This window comes from Schistocerca cancellata, chromosome 11, assembly GCF_023864275.1.
Source record: "Schistocerca cancellata isolate TAMUIC-IGC-003103 chromosome 11, iqSchCanc2.1, whole genome shotgun sequence".
Taxonomy (NCBI): domain Eukaryota; kingdom Metazoa; phylum Arthropoda; class Insecta; order Orthoptera; family Acrididae; genus Schistocerca; species Schistocerca cancellata.
The window spans coordinates 88,632,729-88,646,774 of record NC_064636.1 but is presented as its reverse complement, the minus strand read 5'-3'; the positions used below and the strand labels follow the sequence as shown (position 1 = coordinate 88,646,774).

The 14,046-nt window shown below is 42.7% G+C and overlaps 1 protein-coding gene across 4 annotated transcripts in view; it reads left to right on the top strand.

The window, feature by feature from the left end:
* Nucleotides 1–14,046, top strand: part of LOC126108795 (brain acid soluble protein 1-like) — a 367,990-nt gene that overhangs the window by 159,957 nt on the left and 193,987 nt on the right. For all 4 annotated transcript variants that reach the window (XM_049914156.1, XM_049914154.1, XM_049914155.1 and 1 more), the window contains one exon: nt 6,244–6,279. In XM_049914156.1, coding sequence (XP_049770113.1) covers nt 6,244–6,279 — 36 coding nt within the window. The remainder of the gene's footprint in view (nt 1–6,243; nt 6,280–14,046) is intronic.

Sequence of the window (14,046 nt, the reverse complement as noted above, 5' to 3'; positions counted from 1 at the left end):
AATGGTCACATGATTGACTGACCCGTGGGAGTATGTCACAGAAATGTTGAAAAAAACGAACTGCTCGCGAGGAAGGCTGCTAACACAATTTCAGGAACCAGTATTACGTGAGGTATACAGAATGTGCAGAATGTAGTAGCTATCACTCCCATAGGGATCGCGAAGACAATACTCGATTGGTTAAAGTGCGCAAGAACGCACACAGTTGCGTTTAACCAGTAATTCTTCACGTGCTTCATATTTAAATGGAACGGGAAGAATCCCCAATCACGCTACAAACAGAAGTACTCTCTACCACGCACTTTGTTACGATCCCCAAGGTGTAGTTCTAAATGTGGATGCACATGTATAAACCCAAATGTAGATTCCAATTTATTCCTCAACTGCGCTCCAGTTCGTAACGGTTTTACATTTTCACTTATGAATGAGAAGCACAATACTATGTATAATCTAGAGAACTAATTTTTAAAAATAAAATTAATTCTGTACAACATACAAACTATTGTGTTTTCACTTATAAGAAGTGGCGGAAGAATCTGTTAACATTTTCAGAAAAAATTGTAACTATAAATTAAACGAAATAGAGATATCCTTGTTTAATTACGAGCTATACATCGATGTCTTAAGCGACTTTTACTTGCGACTTTAAGTTATGTAGGATTTCGTGAAATTATATCAGTTACAATGATTGTTCATTCTGTCGGTTCTTGGTAAAATATTTTATACATTATTAATGAAAAATATACAACACTATTTACTATTTTATAGTTAACAGTGTCTGTAGTGGTTGTTTGTTGTTGTTGTGGTCTTCAGTCCTGAGACTGGTTTGATGCAGCTCTCCATGCTACCCTATCCTGTGCAAGCTTCTTCATCTCCCAGTACTTCCTGTGACCTATATCCTTCAGAATCTGCTTAGTGTATTCATCTCTTGGTCTCCCTATACTATTTTTACCCTCCACGCTGCCCTCCAATGCTCAATTGGTGACCCCTTGATGCCTCAGAACATGTCCTACCAACTGGTCCCTTCTTTTTGTGAAGTTGTGCCACGAACTCCTCTTCTCCCCATTTCAATTCAATACTTCATTATTAGTTATGTGATCTACCCATCTAATCTTCAGCATTCTTCTGTAGCACCACATTTCGAAAGCATCTATTCTCTTCTTGTCTAAACTATTTATTGTCCATGTTTCACTTCCATACATGGCTACACTCCATACAAATACTTTCAGAAACGACTCCCTGACACTTAAATCTCTACTCGATGTTAACAAATTTCTCTTCTTCAGAAACGCTTTCCCTGCCATTGCCAGTCCACATTTTATATCTTCTCTACTTCGACCATCATCAGTTATTTTGCTCCCCAAATAGCAAAACTCCATTACTACTTTAAGTGTCTCATTTCCTAATCTAATTCCCTCAGCATCACCCGACTTAATTCGACTATATTCCATTATCCTCGTTTTGCTTTTGTTGATGTTCATCTTATATTCTCCTTTCAAGACGCTGTCCATTCCGTTCAACTGCTCTTCCAAGTCCTTTGCTGTCTCTGATAGAATTACAATGTCAACGGCGAACCTCAAAGTTTTTATTTCTTCTCCATGGATCTTAATACCTACTCCGAACTTTTCTTTTCTTTCCTTTATTGCTTGCTCAATATACAGATTGAATAACATCGGGAGATAGGCTACAACCCTGTCTCACTCCCTTCCCAACCACTGCTTCCCTTTCATGCCTCTCGACTCTTATAACTGCCATCTGATTTCTGTACAAATTGTAAATAGAATTTCGCTCCCTGTATTTTACCCCTACCACCTTTAGAATTTGAAAGAGAGTATTCCAGTCAACATGGTCGAAAGCTTTCTCTAAGTCTACAAACGCTAGAAACGTAGGTTTGCCTTTTCTTAATCTTTCTTCTAAGATAAGTCGTAAGGTCAGTATTGCCTCACGTGTTCCAATATTACTACGGAATCCGAACTGATCTTCCCCGAGGTCGGCTTCTACCAGTTTTTCCATTCGTCTGTAAGTAATTCGTGTTAGTATTTTGCAGCTGTGACTTATTAAACTGATAGTTCAGCAATTTTCACATCTGTCAACACCTGCTTTCTTTGGGATTTGAATTATTATATTCTTCTTGAAGTCTGAGGGTATTTCGCCTGTCTCATACATCTTGCTCACCAGATGGTAGAGTTTTGTCGGCACTGGCTCTCCCAAGGCGGTCAGTAGTTCTAATGGAATGTTGTCTACTCCCGGGGCCTTGTTTCGACTCAGGTCTTTTAGTGGTCTGTCAAATTCTTCACGCAGTATCGTATCTCCCATTTCATCTTCATCCTCATCCTCTTCCATTTCCATAATATTGTCCTCAAGTACATCGCCCTTGTATAAACCCTCTATATACTCCTTCCACCTTTCTGCTTTCCCTTCCTTGCTTAGAACTGGGTTTCCATCTGAGCTCAAGATATTCATACAAGTGGTTCTCTTTTCACCAAAGGTCTCTTTAATTTTCCTGTAGGCAGTATCTATCTTACCCCTAGTGAGATAAGCCTCTACATCCTTACATTTGTCCTCTAGCCATGCCTGCTTAGCTAATTTGCACTTTCTGTCGATCTCATTTTTGAGACTTTGTATTCCTTTTTGCCTGCATCATTTACTGCATTTTTATATTTTCTCCTTTCATCAATTAAATTCAGTATTTCTTCTATTACCCAAGAATTTCTACTAGCCCTCGTCTTTTTACCTACTTGATCCTCTGCTGCCTTCACTCCTTCATCCCTCAGAGCTACCCATTCGTCTTCTACTGTACTTCTTTCCCCCATTCCTGTCAATTGTTCCCTGATGCTCTCCCTGAAATTCTGTACAACCTCTGGTTCTTTCAGTTTATCCAGGTCCCATCTCCTTAAATTTCTATAAATCTTGAAAGTGTGAATATGGTCACTAATATCTTTAATTAGAACTAAATAATTTATGGGGATACCTCCAAATTCTGTTGTCGGTTTTATACTGTTGTTCTTAGAATTTACTGCTTGAAGTATGTTTGAAGTTGTCTAACAGTTGTAATACCTGCCTATTCTTAACATCCAATATAGAGCCTTTCATTCAATGATACATCGCTTAGTACATGTCCACCTCAAGACCTCAATAAATGGGGCACGATCCCATATTTAGGAAAAGTCTCCTTTAATGTGGCCAGGAAGTTTAAATCCTGGATTTCTTAAACATCATTTTATATGCAGAACACTATTGGGCACTTTTTGCCTAATGGTAAAGACAGAACTTCAACTTGGGAAAAAAGTGAAATACACATAATCACTTGTAATTATGGCAAATTGTATATATGTCAACCTGGCAGAGCAATCTGCACCCAGGTGAAGGAAGGCCATGGAAATTCGGCTGTTAGAAAAGAAGACTCGACTTTCGCAGATCATCTGTTTAAGAAAGGCCATAGTGATATGGTGCAACACGAAGTCTTACATCACGTCCGTAAAGGAAGGAAGATGAACTATTTCGAAATAATGTAAATTAGTAAGCTTATGTCCATTTGCCGAAGTTTAGTACTAAGTCACTTCTAGCTGCAGGTGCCACTCGTAATTCAGTCCGGAGCGTGTTGTAAATTATCACTCCTACACACATGCCCCGTCTTCTCTTATATTTCAGTTACTAAATTTCAGCTGTCCTGTTAAAAAATTTACTTTTTCTACTTACAGCTGGTTCACTTACCTGATTAATCTCACTTGTGTGCCTTATCCGTTTGTGATACTGAATCTGTTCAAGACAAGACTATTTTGTTCAGCCACTCACTTGGAACATGTCACCGAAGTTTATTGTTCAATTAGTGTTCTTCTCAGAACTCTTTATGTAATTTATTGTATAGTTCATTAGCTAATGTGTCACATATTTTATTTAAGTTCAACACCTTTATCCGCATTTTCACTTAAATAACTGAGAATGTCTGTAGATACACTAGTTTAAAATCTCTAATCCTACAAAAGTTTCATAATCACATATATTTATAACAAGTTTGTTTGCGTGGCCATCCTCCGCAGCAAGCATACATAAATACTTGTTTTGTAAATAAAGTGGCAGTGCGACTTCCAGACCAGATGTGAGGAAACGCAGATCAGCAAATAGTAAGTAATTACTTTTTTACATTAAAAACGCGACGTGAACAGTTTAATAACCTAAAACTAACCAAACTGTATCGTTATAGATCCCATTGATGATGCCTTAGAACAAGAAAAAGGCGAAACGCGTCTGGGATAAATAAATTGTCAGCAGGAAAAGGTAGCTTTATTTACAAAACAAGTATATATGTATCTTGTGATGGCGGAACAGCCGAAAACCGGTTTGTAAAATAAAATAATAAAAATTGTACAATATTTCACCAGAGTCGTATGTGCTTTTATTCATATCAGTTAGAGAAACCAAGTGCCCATATGTATTTCCGTAAAGATTCCCTAGCAATATTTCTCGAGATTTAGCTATAGTCTGAGAAAAGTATGTGCATATTCGTATTTCTTTCCTCCCAACACCTTAAAATACTGCTATTGCCAACGTTTAGGGGATGCTGAACAATGTAGTGACACCTGTTTTTGATGTGTCGTACAGGCATGTTTTAAGTCGTGTTGCACCGAATTGTAGAGCAGCCACACCAGTATATTTTCTTACATTGTACGACAACTGAAGCTTATCCCCTTTTATATGCAATGAAAATACACTCCTGGAAATTGAAATAAGAACACCGTGAATTCATTGTCCCAGGAAGGGGAAACTTTATTGGCACATTCCTGGGGTCAGATACATCACATGATCACACTGACAGAACCACAGGCACATAGACACAGGCAACAGAGCATGCACAATGTCGGCACTAGTACAGTGTATATCCACCTTTCGCAGCAATGCAGGCTGCTGTTCTCCCATGGAGACGATCGTAGAGATGCTGGATGTAGTCCTGTGGAACGGCTTGCCATGCCATTTCCACCTGGCGCCTCAGTTGGACCAGCGTTCGTGCTGGACGTGCAGACCGCGTGAGACGACGCGTCATCCAGTCCCAAACATGCTCAATGGGGGACAGATCCGGAGATCTTGCTGGCCAGGGTCGTTGACTTACACCTTCTAGAGCACGTTGGGTGGCACGGGATATATGCGGACGTGCATTGTCCTGTTGGAACAGCAAGTTCCCTTGCCGGTCTAGGAATGGTAGAACGATGGGTTCGATGACGGTTTGGATGTACCGTGCACTATTCAGTGTCCCCTCGACGATCACCAGTGGTGTACGGCCAGTGTAGGAGATCGCTCCCCACACCATGATGCCGGGTGTTGGCCCTGTGTGCCTCGGTCGTATGCAGTCCTGATTGTGGCGCTCACCTGCACGGCACCAAACACGCATACGACCATCATTGGCACCAAGGCAGAAGCGACTCTCATCGCTGAAGACGACACGTCTCCATTCGTCCCTCCATTCACGCCTGTCGCGACACCACTGGAGGCGGGCTGCACGATGTTGGGGCGTGTGCGGAAGACGGCCTAACGGTGTGCGGGACCGTAGCCCAGCTTCATGGAGACGGTTGCGAATGGTCCTCGCCGATACCCCAGGAGCAACAGTGTCCCTAATTTGCTGGCAAGTGGCGGTGCGGTCCCCTACGGCACTGCGTAGGATCCTACGGTCTTGGCGTGCATCCGTGCGTCGCTGCGGTCCGGTCCCAGGTCGACGGGCACGTGCACCTTCCGCCGACCACTGGCGACAACATCGATGTACTGTGGAGACCTCACACCCCACGTGTTGAGCAATTCGGCGGTACGTCCACCCGGCCTCCCGCATGCCCACTATACGCCCTCGCTCAAAGTCCGTCAACTGCACATACGGTTCACGTCCACGCTGTCGCGGCATGCTACCAGTGTTAAAGACTGCGATGGAGCTCCGTATGCCACGGCAAACTGGCTGACACTGACGGCGGCGGTGCACAAATGCTGCGCAGCTAGCGCCATTCGACGGCCAACACCGCGGTTCCTGGTGTGTCCGCTGTGCCGTGCGTGTGATCATTGCTTGTACAGCCCTCTCGCAGTGTCCGGAGCAAGTATGGTGGGTCTGACACACCGGTGTCAATGTGTTCTTTTTTCCATTTCCAGGAGTGTAATTTGTAATTTTATCTTAACATAGTGTTTGGTACTTCTATGAATTCTTTTTTTTTTTTTTCATTACTGGTTGTCTACTTCTAAAAATTAGTTTTCTTCTGTTTCTTTCAGGATGCTCAAAAGCCCACACGGCAAGCAGCGAAAAAGGTATGTATCTTTTTGCACAGTAAGCTTATTCCTTCTCCAGCAGATAAAACTCATCACGTCGATCTTAATAAAAAAAAAAAAAAAATATTAGGAGGTCATTTCTCGAATATCACAAGAAATTGTGATGGGTCCGTTAGTGCTTACTTTAGATACAAATAGCTAGCTGTTGTCTTTAGGGAGGTTCATTACGTGTACTCAGTTGGACAGGCGTGTGAACAATAGACGCAGATGCTGGCGTATTTGTTTCAAACCCGTAAAAATGTCGAGTTTTGTGGCTACGAACTACCCGATTTGCGGACAGCATTGGTTTTCTGTTATTATTTGAAGAAAATTGTTGCAGAATCGCATCGAATGCTTGTCTAAGCTTTCGGCGAACATGCTCTTGTTTCGTGTGGATCGAAAAAATTCAAAAGTGCTGATTTTGACGTGACAAACGACGAGCGCAAAAAACCACCGAAAAAGTTCCCAAGACAACGAATTGCAGGCCTTATTGGACGAAGATGATACTCAAACTCAAGGAACTCGCGGAAAAATTGAATGCGACGCAGAAAGCCGTTTCTCATCGCTTGAAAGCTATGGGAAAGGTGCAGAAAGTGGGAAAATGGGTTCTACATGAACTGAATGAAAGACAGGAAGCAATTCGAAAAGACCACTTATGAAATACTGCTCCTCAGATACAAAAGTAAGTCGTTTCTCCATCGAATAGTGGCAGGTGATGAAAAATGGATATATTTTCAGAATCCTTAACATCATAAATCATGGATGAATCCAGGCAAACCATCGACATCCAAGACCACATAGCTTTGCAAAGAAGACAATGCTCTGTGTTTGGTGGGGCCAAAAGGGTGTCATCTATTACGAGCCGCTAAGACCTGGTGAAACCGTTAACACTGATCGCTACCAACAACAAATGATCAGTTTAAACCGAGCATTACGTGAAAAACGACCGAAATATGGAAAAAGGCAACACAAAGTCATATTACTCCATGATAACGCCCCATCACACACGCGAAAACGGGTCAGGGACACGATCGAGGCGTTCAGTTGGGAAATACTAGGGCATGCGGTTTATTCTCCAGACTTGGCTCCGTCCGATTATCGTCTATTTGCATCACTGGAACACGCTCTTGCTGAACAACGCTTCAATTCGTATGAAAATGTACGAAAATGGCTCGCTTCAGAAGAAGTTGCTTCTTTTTTTTTTTTTTTTTTTTTTGCGTGGCATTCATAGCCTGCCGGAGAGGTGGGACAAATGTATAAACAGCAATGCAGATTATTTTGAATAAAATATTGTTTACCAGTTTCAAACAACGGACATGTAATTATTGCAACCAAACTCCGGTTTAATACTTCTACATGTGGTAGTTCACATCCGTCTATTTGTTGTTTCCATTTCTGTGAGACGTCTATGTGGTGTTCTGCCTGCTCTCACAATTCATCACATTTACTTGCGACGGTAACGTATTCGTACCGCATGACTCATATTCTATAATCAATGTATAGTATGACAAGACTACAGAAAGAGAACAAGCATTTCAATGAACGGACGGACACTTCATAAAGTTGTGAAAAATAAATAAATGGCATTATGAGGGTTTGGAGCCCGGCTGGGCCGCTTCGTAGTCCGACAATTAACCTCCACATCCTATCTGATGCGGGTCCCGTGCTGCACAGCAATCTCTCTGATCTTGCTGTAGCTTTCCACGGCAAACTTTCCTTTCTACGAAAGAATGTATTACTTCATCAAAGTTCGTCAAACTTTTGCTACTTAAAAAATCATATTGTCGTCGCCTGATACTGAAACAGCTGTTAATACGAATAGTACCCAAGACTGGTGTGGTTTCTCGAACTGATTACGTCTACTTTGTCACTGTCTGCTAGATAAAACGAAATAGGCCTTTCTAATACCGCAGCAGTTGTAACACACGCCAAATAAGCGAGAATGTTTTGGCACAAATAGTCATTTTTATCTACCTGATTTACGTAAATAACGCGACAGAATATAATTCACGAAGTATCAATATCAGATCTCTATTAGGTCTACTACAAGCAAAAACTTGTACGCTAGGAAATAATTTCACATTTCACTCATATGCTCCAGTTTCTCAAGCTTGAGATCGAAAAGAAATGGTAATACGAAATTGTTATATAAATTTGGAATTGTCATACTCTTCCATATAATTTGTGCGATGTGCTCGTTTCTTCTCCTTCCTCGTTCTACCAAACAATCTTGTCACCACTAGTTTTGTAAGTATTGCTGCCATTGTCAAAACTTATTCTCCGGTTAACTTCACTAACCCTGCCAGAATCACCAGTTCAATTATCCCGCGCTTATTCTCCGGTTAGGCGTTATTACGTGCTCGTACAACGCGTTTTCGCCGCTATTCCGAGAATAGAACTTAAGCGGCTTCTAACCGTGGACTGTACAGCCGATCCTTAGTAGTGTGGCGATCTGGCGAGAATTTTCCGTCTAAACTTCATTTTGTTGGATACACCTAGAAGCTAATACGACGTTCACTCCAAAAGAAATGCACACTATTTTTGTAAAAATACAGTTTTCATTCTGTATGTGTGAAAATTTTACAGTGTGTAGATACATCCTTCCCGCTTGTTTACAAACTTAGTTCAACCTGTTCCCGTGATTGGCGCCGTCACAGCATGTCTTCAAGACGGCTGCTACACTTGACGTTCGTCAGAAGCAACGTGCTGTCATTGAATTCCTGTGCTGTGAAAACGAGACAGTGGGAAACATCCACAAGAGGTTGAAAAAGGTGTACAGAGATGCTGCTGTCGATCACAGTGCAGTTAGTCGATGGGCGAGCAGGTTACGTGACGAAAGCAGGCACGGCAATATTGAGGCTTGTCCTCGCAGCGGCAGACACTCCAGACAATGTGCAGAGAGTTAACGAATTGGTGACTGCTGACAGACGCATCACAGTGAACGAATTGTCACGCTACGTTGGGATAGGGGAAGGAAGTGTTTGCAGAATACTGAAAGTGTTGGCGTTAAAATAGGTTTGTGCCAGGTGGGTTCCCAGGATGTTGACAGTGGCTCACAAAGAAACAAGAAAAACGGTATGCAGCGAACTTTGGGAACAGTACGAGAATGGTGGAGATGAATTTCTTGAAAGAATTGTGACAGCTGATGAAACATGGCTCCGTCATTTTTCACCAGTGACGAAGAGGCAATCAATGGAGTGGCATCATGCAAATTCACCCAAGGAAAAAAAAAATGCAAACACACCTTCTGCTGTAAAAGTTATGGCTACGGTGTTTTTCGATTCCGAAGGACTCTTGCTTGTGGACATCGTGCCGTGTGGAACCACCATAAATTCTAATGCATATGTGACGACACTGAAGAAACTTCAAGCTCGACTGAGTCGTGTTCGGCCACATCGGCAAAAGCAGGATGTTTTGCTGTTGCACGACAATGCACGGCCACGTGTCAGTCAAAAAACCGTGGAAGCGATCACAAAACTCGGATGGACAACACTGAAACACCCGCCTTACACTCCTGACCTGGCTCCGTGTGACTATCATCTCTTTGGGAAACTGAAAGACTCTCTTCGTGGAACAAGGTTTGAAGATGATGACTCCCTTGTGCACGCTGCCAAACAGTGGCTCCAGCAGGTTGGTCCAGAATTTTACCGTGCGGGTATACAGGCGGTGGTTCCAAGATGGCGTAAGGCAGTTGAGACGAATGGAAATTATGTGGAGAAATGAAAATATTGTTCCTAAAGGATGTATCTACACACTGTAAAACTTTCAAACATGTAGAATAAAAGATGGATTAAAAAAATACTGTGCATTTCATTTGGAGTGTCCCTCGTACGTAATCTTTCTTAGCTCTTAATCCTGTTGTTTGTTTCCAATCTGGTAGTCTCAATGCATGGATTTCGCTAGTAATTATAGCAACGCTTATCATTCGCACACCCCAGTCAACCAAATAAACAGACAGTAATTGGCATTTATCCGATCGAGTTTATTTAGCTCAGCCCGTCCTCTTTTGTCTGCGGGAAGCTTTTTTATTAAATAAAAAAACTTGTAATTTTCTTGATGCAGAAACGTCACGCACACTACGCACACATCCAAAAATGAACTTATGACTCGTTCAGATATTAGAGTGTGTTCAAAATGGTTCAAATGGCTCTGAGCACTATGGGACTTAACTTCTGAGGTCATCAGTCCCCCAGAGCTTCGAACTACTTAAACCTGACTAACCTAAGGACATCACACACATCCATGCCCGAAACAGGATTCGAACCTGCGACCGAATCGGTCTCGTGGTTCCAGACTGTAGTGCCTAGAACCGCTCGGCCGGCTAAAATATGTTCAAAATCCAACAGGGATGCGTTTCAAAATCATATGAATAATCGATAGACCAACGTGCGCTGGACGCTAGGCGCTTTGTGAAGCAAAGTTTTTTCTTCCGGACTATGATCTTGGCGCCGCCTGAAATTACACCGGTTGGCCGCCCCCTGTCCCCCTAGATCAGGCCCTGCTTGATGTCCTTTTATCCAAAGTGAGAGGACGTCAGTGCCCAATGTCCGCGCGTCTATTATGGCCTCCAAGAGATCCCAGACGTATCTGTTCCTCTGTTTATCAGTCGGAAGGCCTTATCTGCTTGCTGCGTTTAGCGGCGACACTGACATGAGAACTATGTCTACAAATGAATACCCGGATCCAGACTCCTTGCCTTTCAATTTTCGAACATTCCGCTGATACTTGTGCGAAAAATTTCGGAGTCAACATTAACGAGCTTTGTAACACGGTACTCGGGTTTAAAGGATTCCGAATATCTGTAGTCCCTTTTATAAAACCATAAGTGCTCCAACACCTAGCCGGCCGGGGTGGCCAAGCGGTTCTAGACGCTACAGTCTGGAACTGCGCGACTACTACGGTCGCAGGTTCGAATCCTGCCTCGGGCATGGATGTGTGTGATTTCCTTAGGTTAGTTAGATTTAAGTAGTTCAAAGTTCTAGGGGACTGATGACCTCAGAAGTTAAGTCCCATAGGGCTCAGAGCCATTTTACCATTGCTAACAATATTAACCATGCAACAAAATGATGTGCCCTTTTGCCTATTATCAGTTGTCGGAAACCTGGTTATGAGGCGTGTTTTTTAAGTAAGTACCGTTTTGAAATTAAAAAAAGACCTGCTAAGATATCTCAATAATTTTATTTTTGCATGAAAGCCTGTACCTTAATCTACGCACTGACGCCATTACGGTCTGATTCTTCCTCGTTTACGTTGTGTACTGAGTGTTTAAGATGCCTCCGATAATCGTGAGTCCCGCCGACTGTGAAGTACGGGCTGTTACGAGATTTCTCAGTGCTAAAGGCCTAAAAGCGATCAATATTCATCGTGAGATCTGTGCAGTTTACGGAGAAAACATTATGAGTGATGGAATGGTAAGAAAGTGGGTGAGAGCATTTAAAGATGGCAGCACAAATGTGCACGATGAACAACGGAGTGGGCGTCCTTCGGTCGTTAATGAAAGTTTGGTGCAGGAAGTGGACAATAACGTGAGAGAAAACAGACGCTTTACGACGTCCTCCTTGCGGGATGACTTTCCTAATGTTTTCCGTAGTGTTTTGTATAGCAATGTGACCGATCACTTGAATTATCGAAAATTGTGCGCATGTTGGGTACCGAAAATGTTGACGAATGTGCACAAAACCAAACGTTTAGACAGTGCATTAACTTTCCTTGAGTGGTACCACAAGGAAGGCGATGATTTCTTAAGCCAAATTGTTACGGGCAATGAACTAAAACATTCATATTTCTTTATGTACTACACGAATATGTAATAAAAAATGGGGGGGTCCTATTTTTAAAAAACGCAGTTGATATCCGTTTGACCTATGGCAGCGCCATCTAGCAGGCCAACCATAGCGCCATCTGGTTTCCCCCTTGAAGCTAAACAAGTTTCGTTCTTTGTAGTTTTTTCGTTTGATGCTTATTTCGTGAGATATTCGGTCCGGTCACTATCAATGGACCACCATAGAGAGAGAGAGAGAGAGAGAGAGAGAGAGAGAGAGAGCATCACACAAAAATTTCATTACAAATATTGCGGAAATGGAAAGTGCTATTGATGTGAGGTTTCCATAGAGTGAATTAGTAGTCGGAGGCTCGTATTATCAGCCAATAAATAGTATGTAATAATATTTAGAAAGTGTATTTTTTGTGTAAACCTAAACTTTTTTTGAATGGAACAAATGCTTCAAATGGCTCTAAGGACTATGGGATGTAAGATATGAGGTCATCAGTCCCCTAGAACTTAGAACTACTTAAACCTAACTAACCTAAGGACGTCACACACATCGATGCCCGAGGCAGGATTCGAACCTGCGACCGTAGCAGTCTCGCGGTTCCGGAATGAAGCGCCTAGAACCGCATGGCCACCACGGCTGGCTGTATTTTATCTAATGTTGTTTTATCAGATTATGTTTTTGCGTAAATGGTGACTACATACGAGGGTTGTTTTTTAAGTAAGGGCCGTTTTTATTTTTAGAAAAAGATACAAATAATTTTGTAAAAAAACTTTTATTTTCTGATTCTACACACTTTTACCTATTTTTCTACATAGTTGCCTTGTTTATTTAAGCACTTGTCATACCGTACAACTAAGTTTTTAATTCCCTCTTCAAAGAATTCGGCCGCGTGCTCCGACAGCCAAGAGTTCACGGCCGCAACTTCATCATCGTCATTGAAGCGCTGCCCGCCAAGATGGTGTTTCAGGTACCGGAAAAGGTGAAAATCGCTAGGAGCAAGGTCGGGGCTGTATGGTGCACGGTCCAAAACTTCCCAGCCAAAAGAATCAATCAAATCCCGAGTCTTTTGAGAGGTGTGAACCAAAGCGTTATCGTGCAGGAGCAAAACTCCTTTTGTCAGCATGCCGCGCCTTTTGTTTTGAATTGCTCTGCGGAGCTTCTTTAGAGTTGCACAGTAGGCATCTGAGTTGATTGTCGTTCCTCGTGGCATAAAGTCCACTAGCAAAACACCGCGCCGGTCCCAGAACACAGTTGCCATAATCTTGCGCTTTGACAGCGTCTGTTTGGCTTTGACGTTGACGGGTGAGGTTGTGTGTCGCCATTCCATCGACTGTCGTTCGCTTTCGGGAGTGATATGGGGTACCCACGTTTCATCTCCAGTGACAATTTGACTCAACAAGTCACCCCCTTCTTCCTCGTAACGAATCAAAAAGTCCAATGAAGTGCCAAATCTCTTCCCTTTGTGGTCCTCTGTGAGGAGTCTGGGTACCCACCGAGAACACAGTTTCTTAAAGTTTAGGTTTTCAGACACAATTTTGTACAAAACCGATCTCGAAACTTGTGGAAATTCCAAAGAAAGAGTGGAAATTGTGAATCTTCTGTCCTCACGAATCTTTGTTTCGACTGCAGCCACTAAATCATCAGTGATCACAGAGGGCCGGCCCGAGCGTTCTTTGTCACGGACGTTTTGACGGCCATTTTTAAACTCTCTAACCCATTGACGCTCTTTACCTTCACACATTGCATTCGAGCCATAAACTTCTGTTAACTGACGATGAATTTCTGCAGCCGATAGGCTTCTCGCGGTCAAAAAACGTATCAGCGACCGTGTCTCACACGCGGCGGGCGATTCAATAATCGTCAACATTATAAAGTAGCACAGCGATGCGTACACGTCAGCTACAGAGCTGCAACTTGCATCAGTGTGAACGGGAAGGATGCCGGCAAGTGGCGCGGTGGCTTGTTGCGGCGTCCGCGCGAACTACGGGACTAT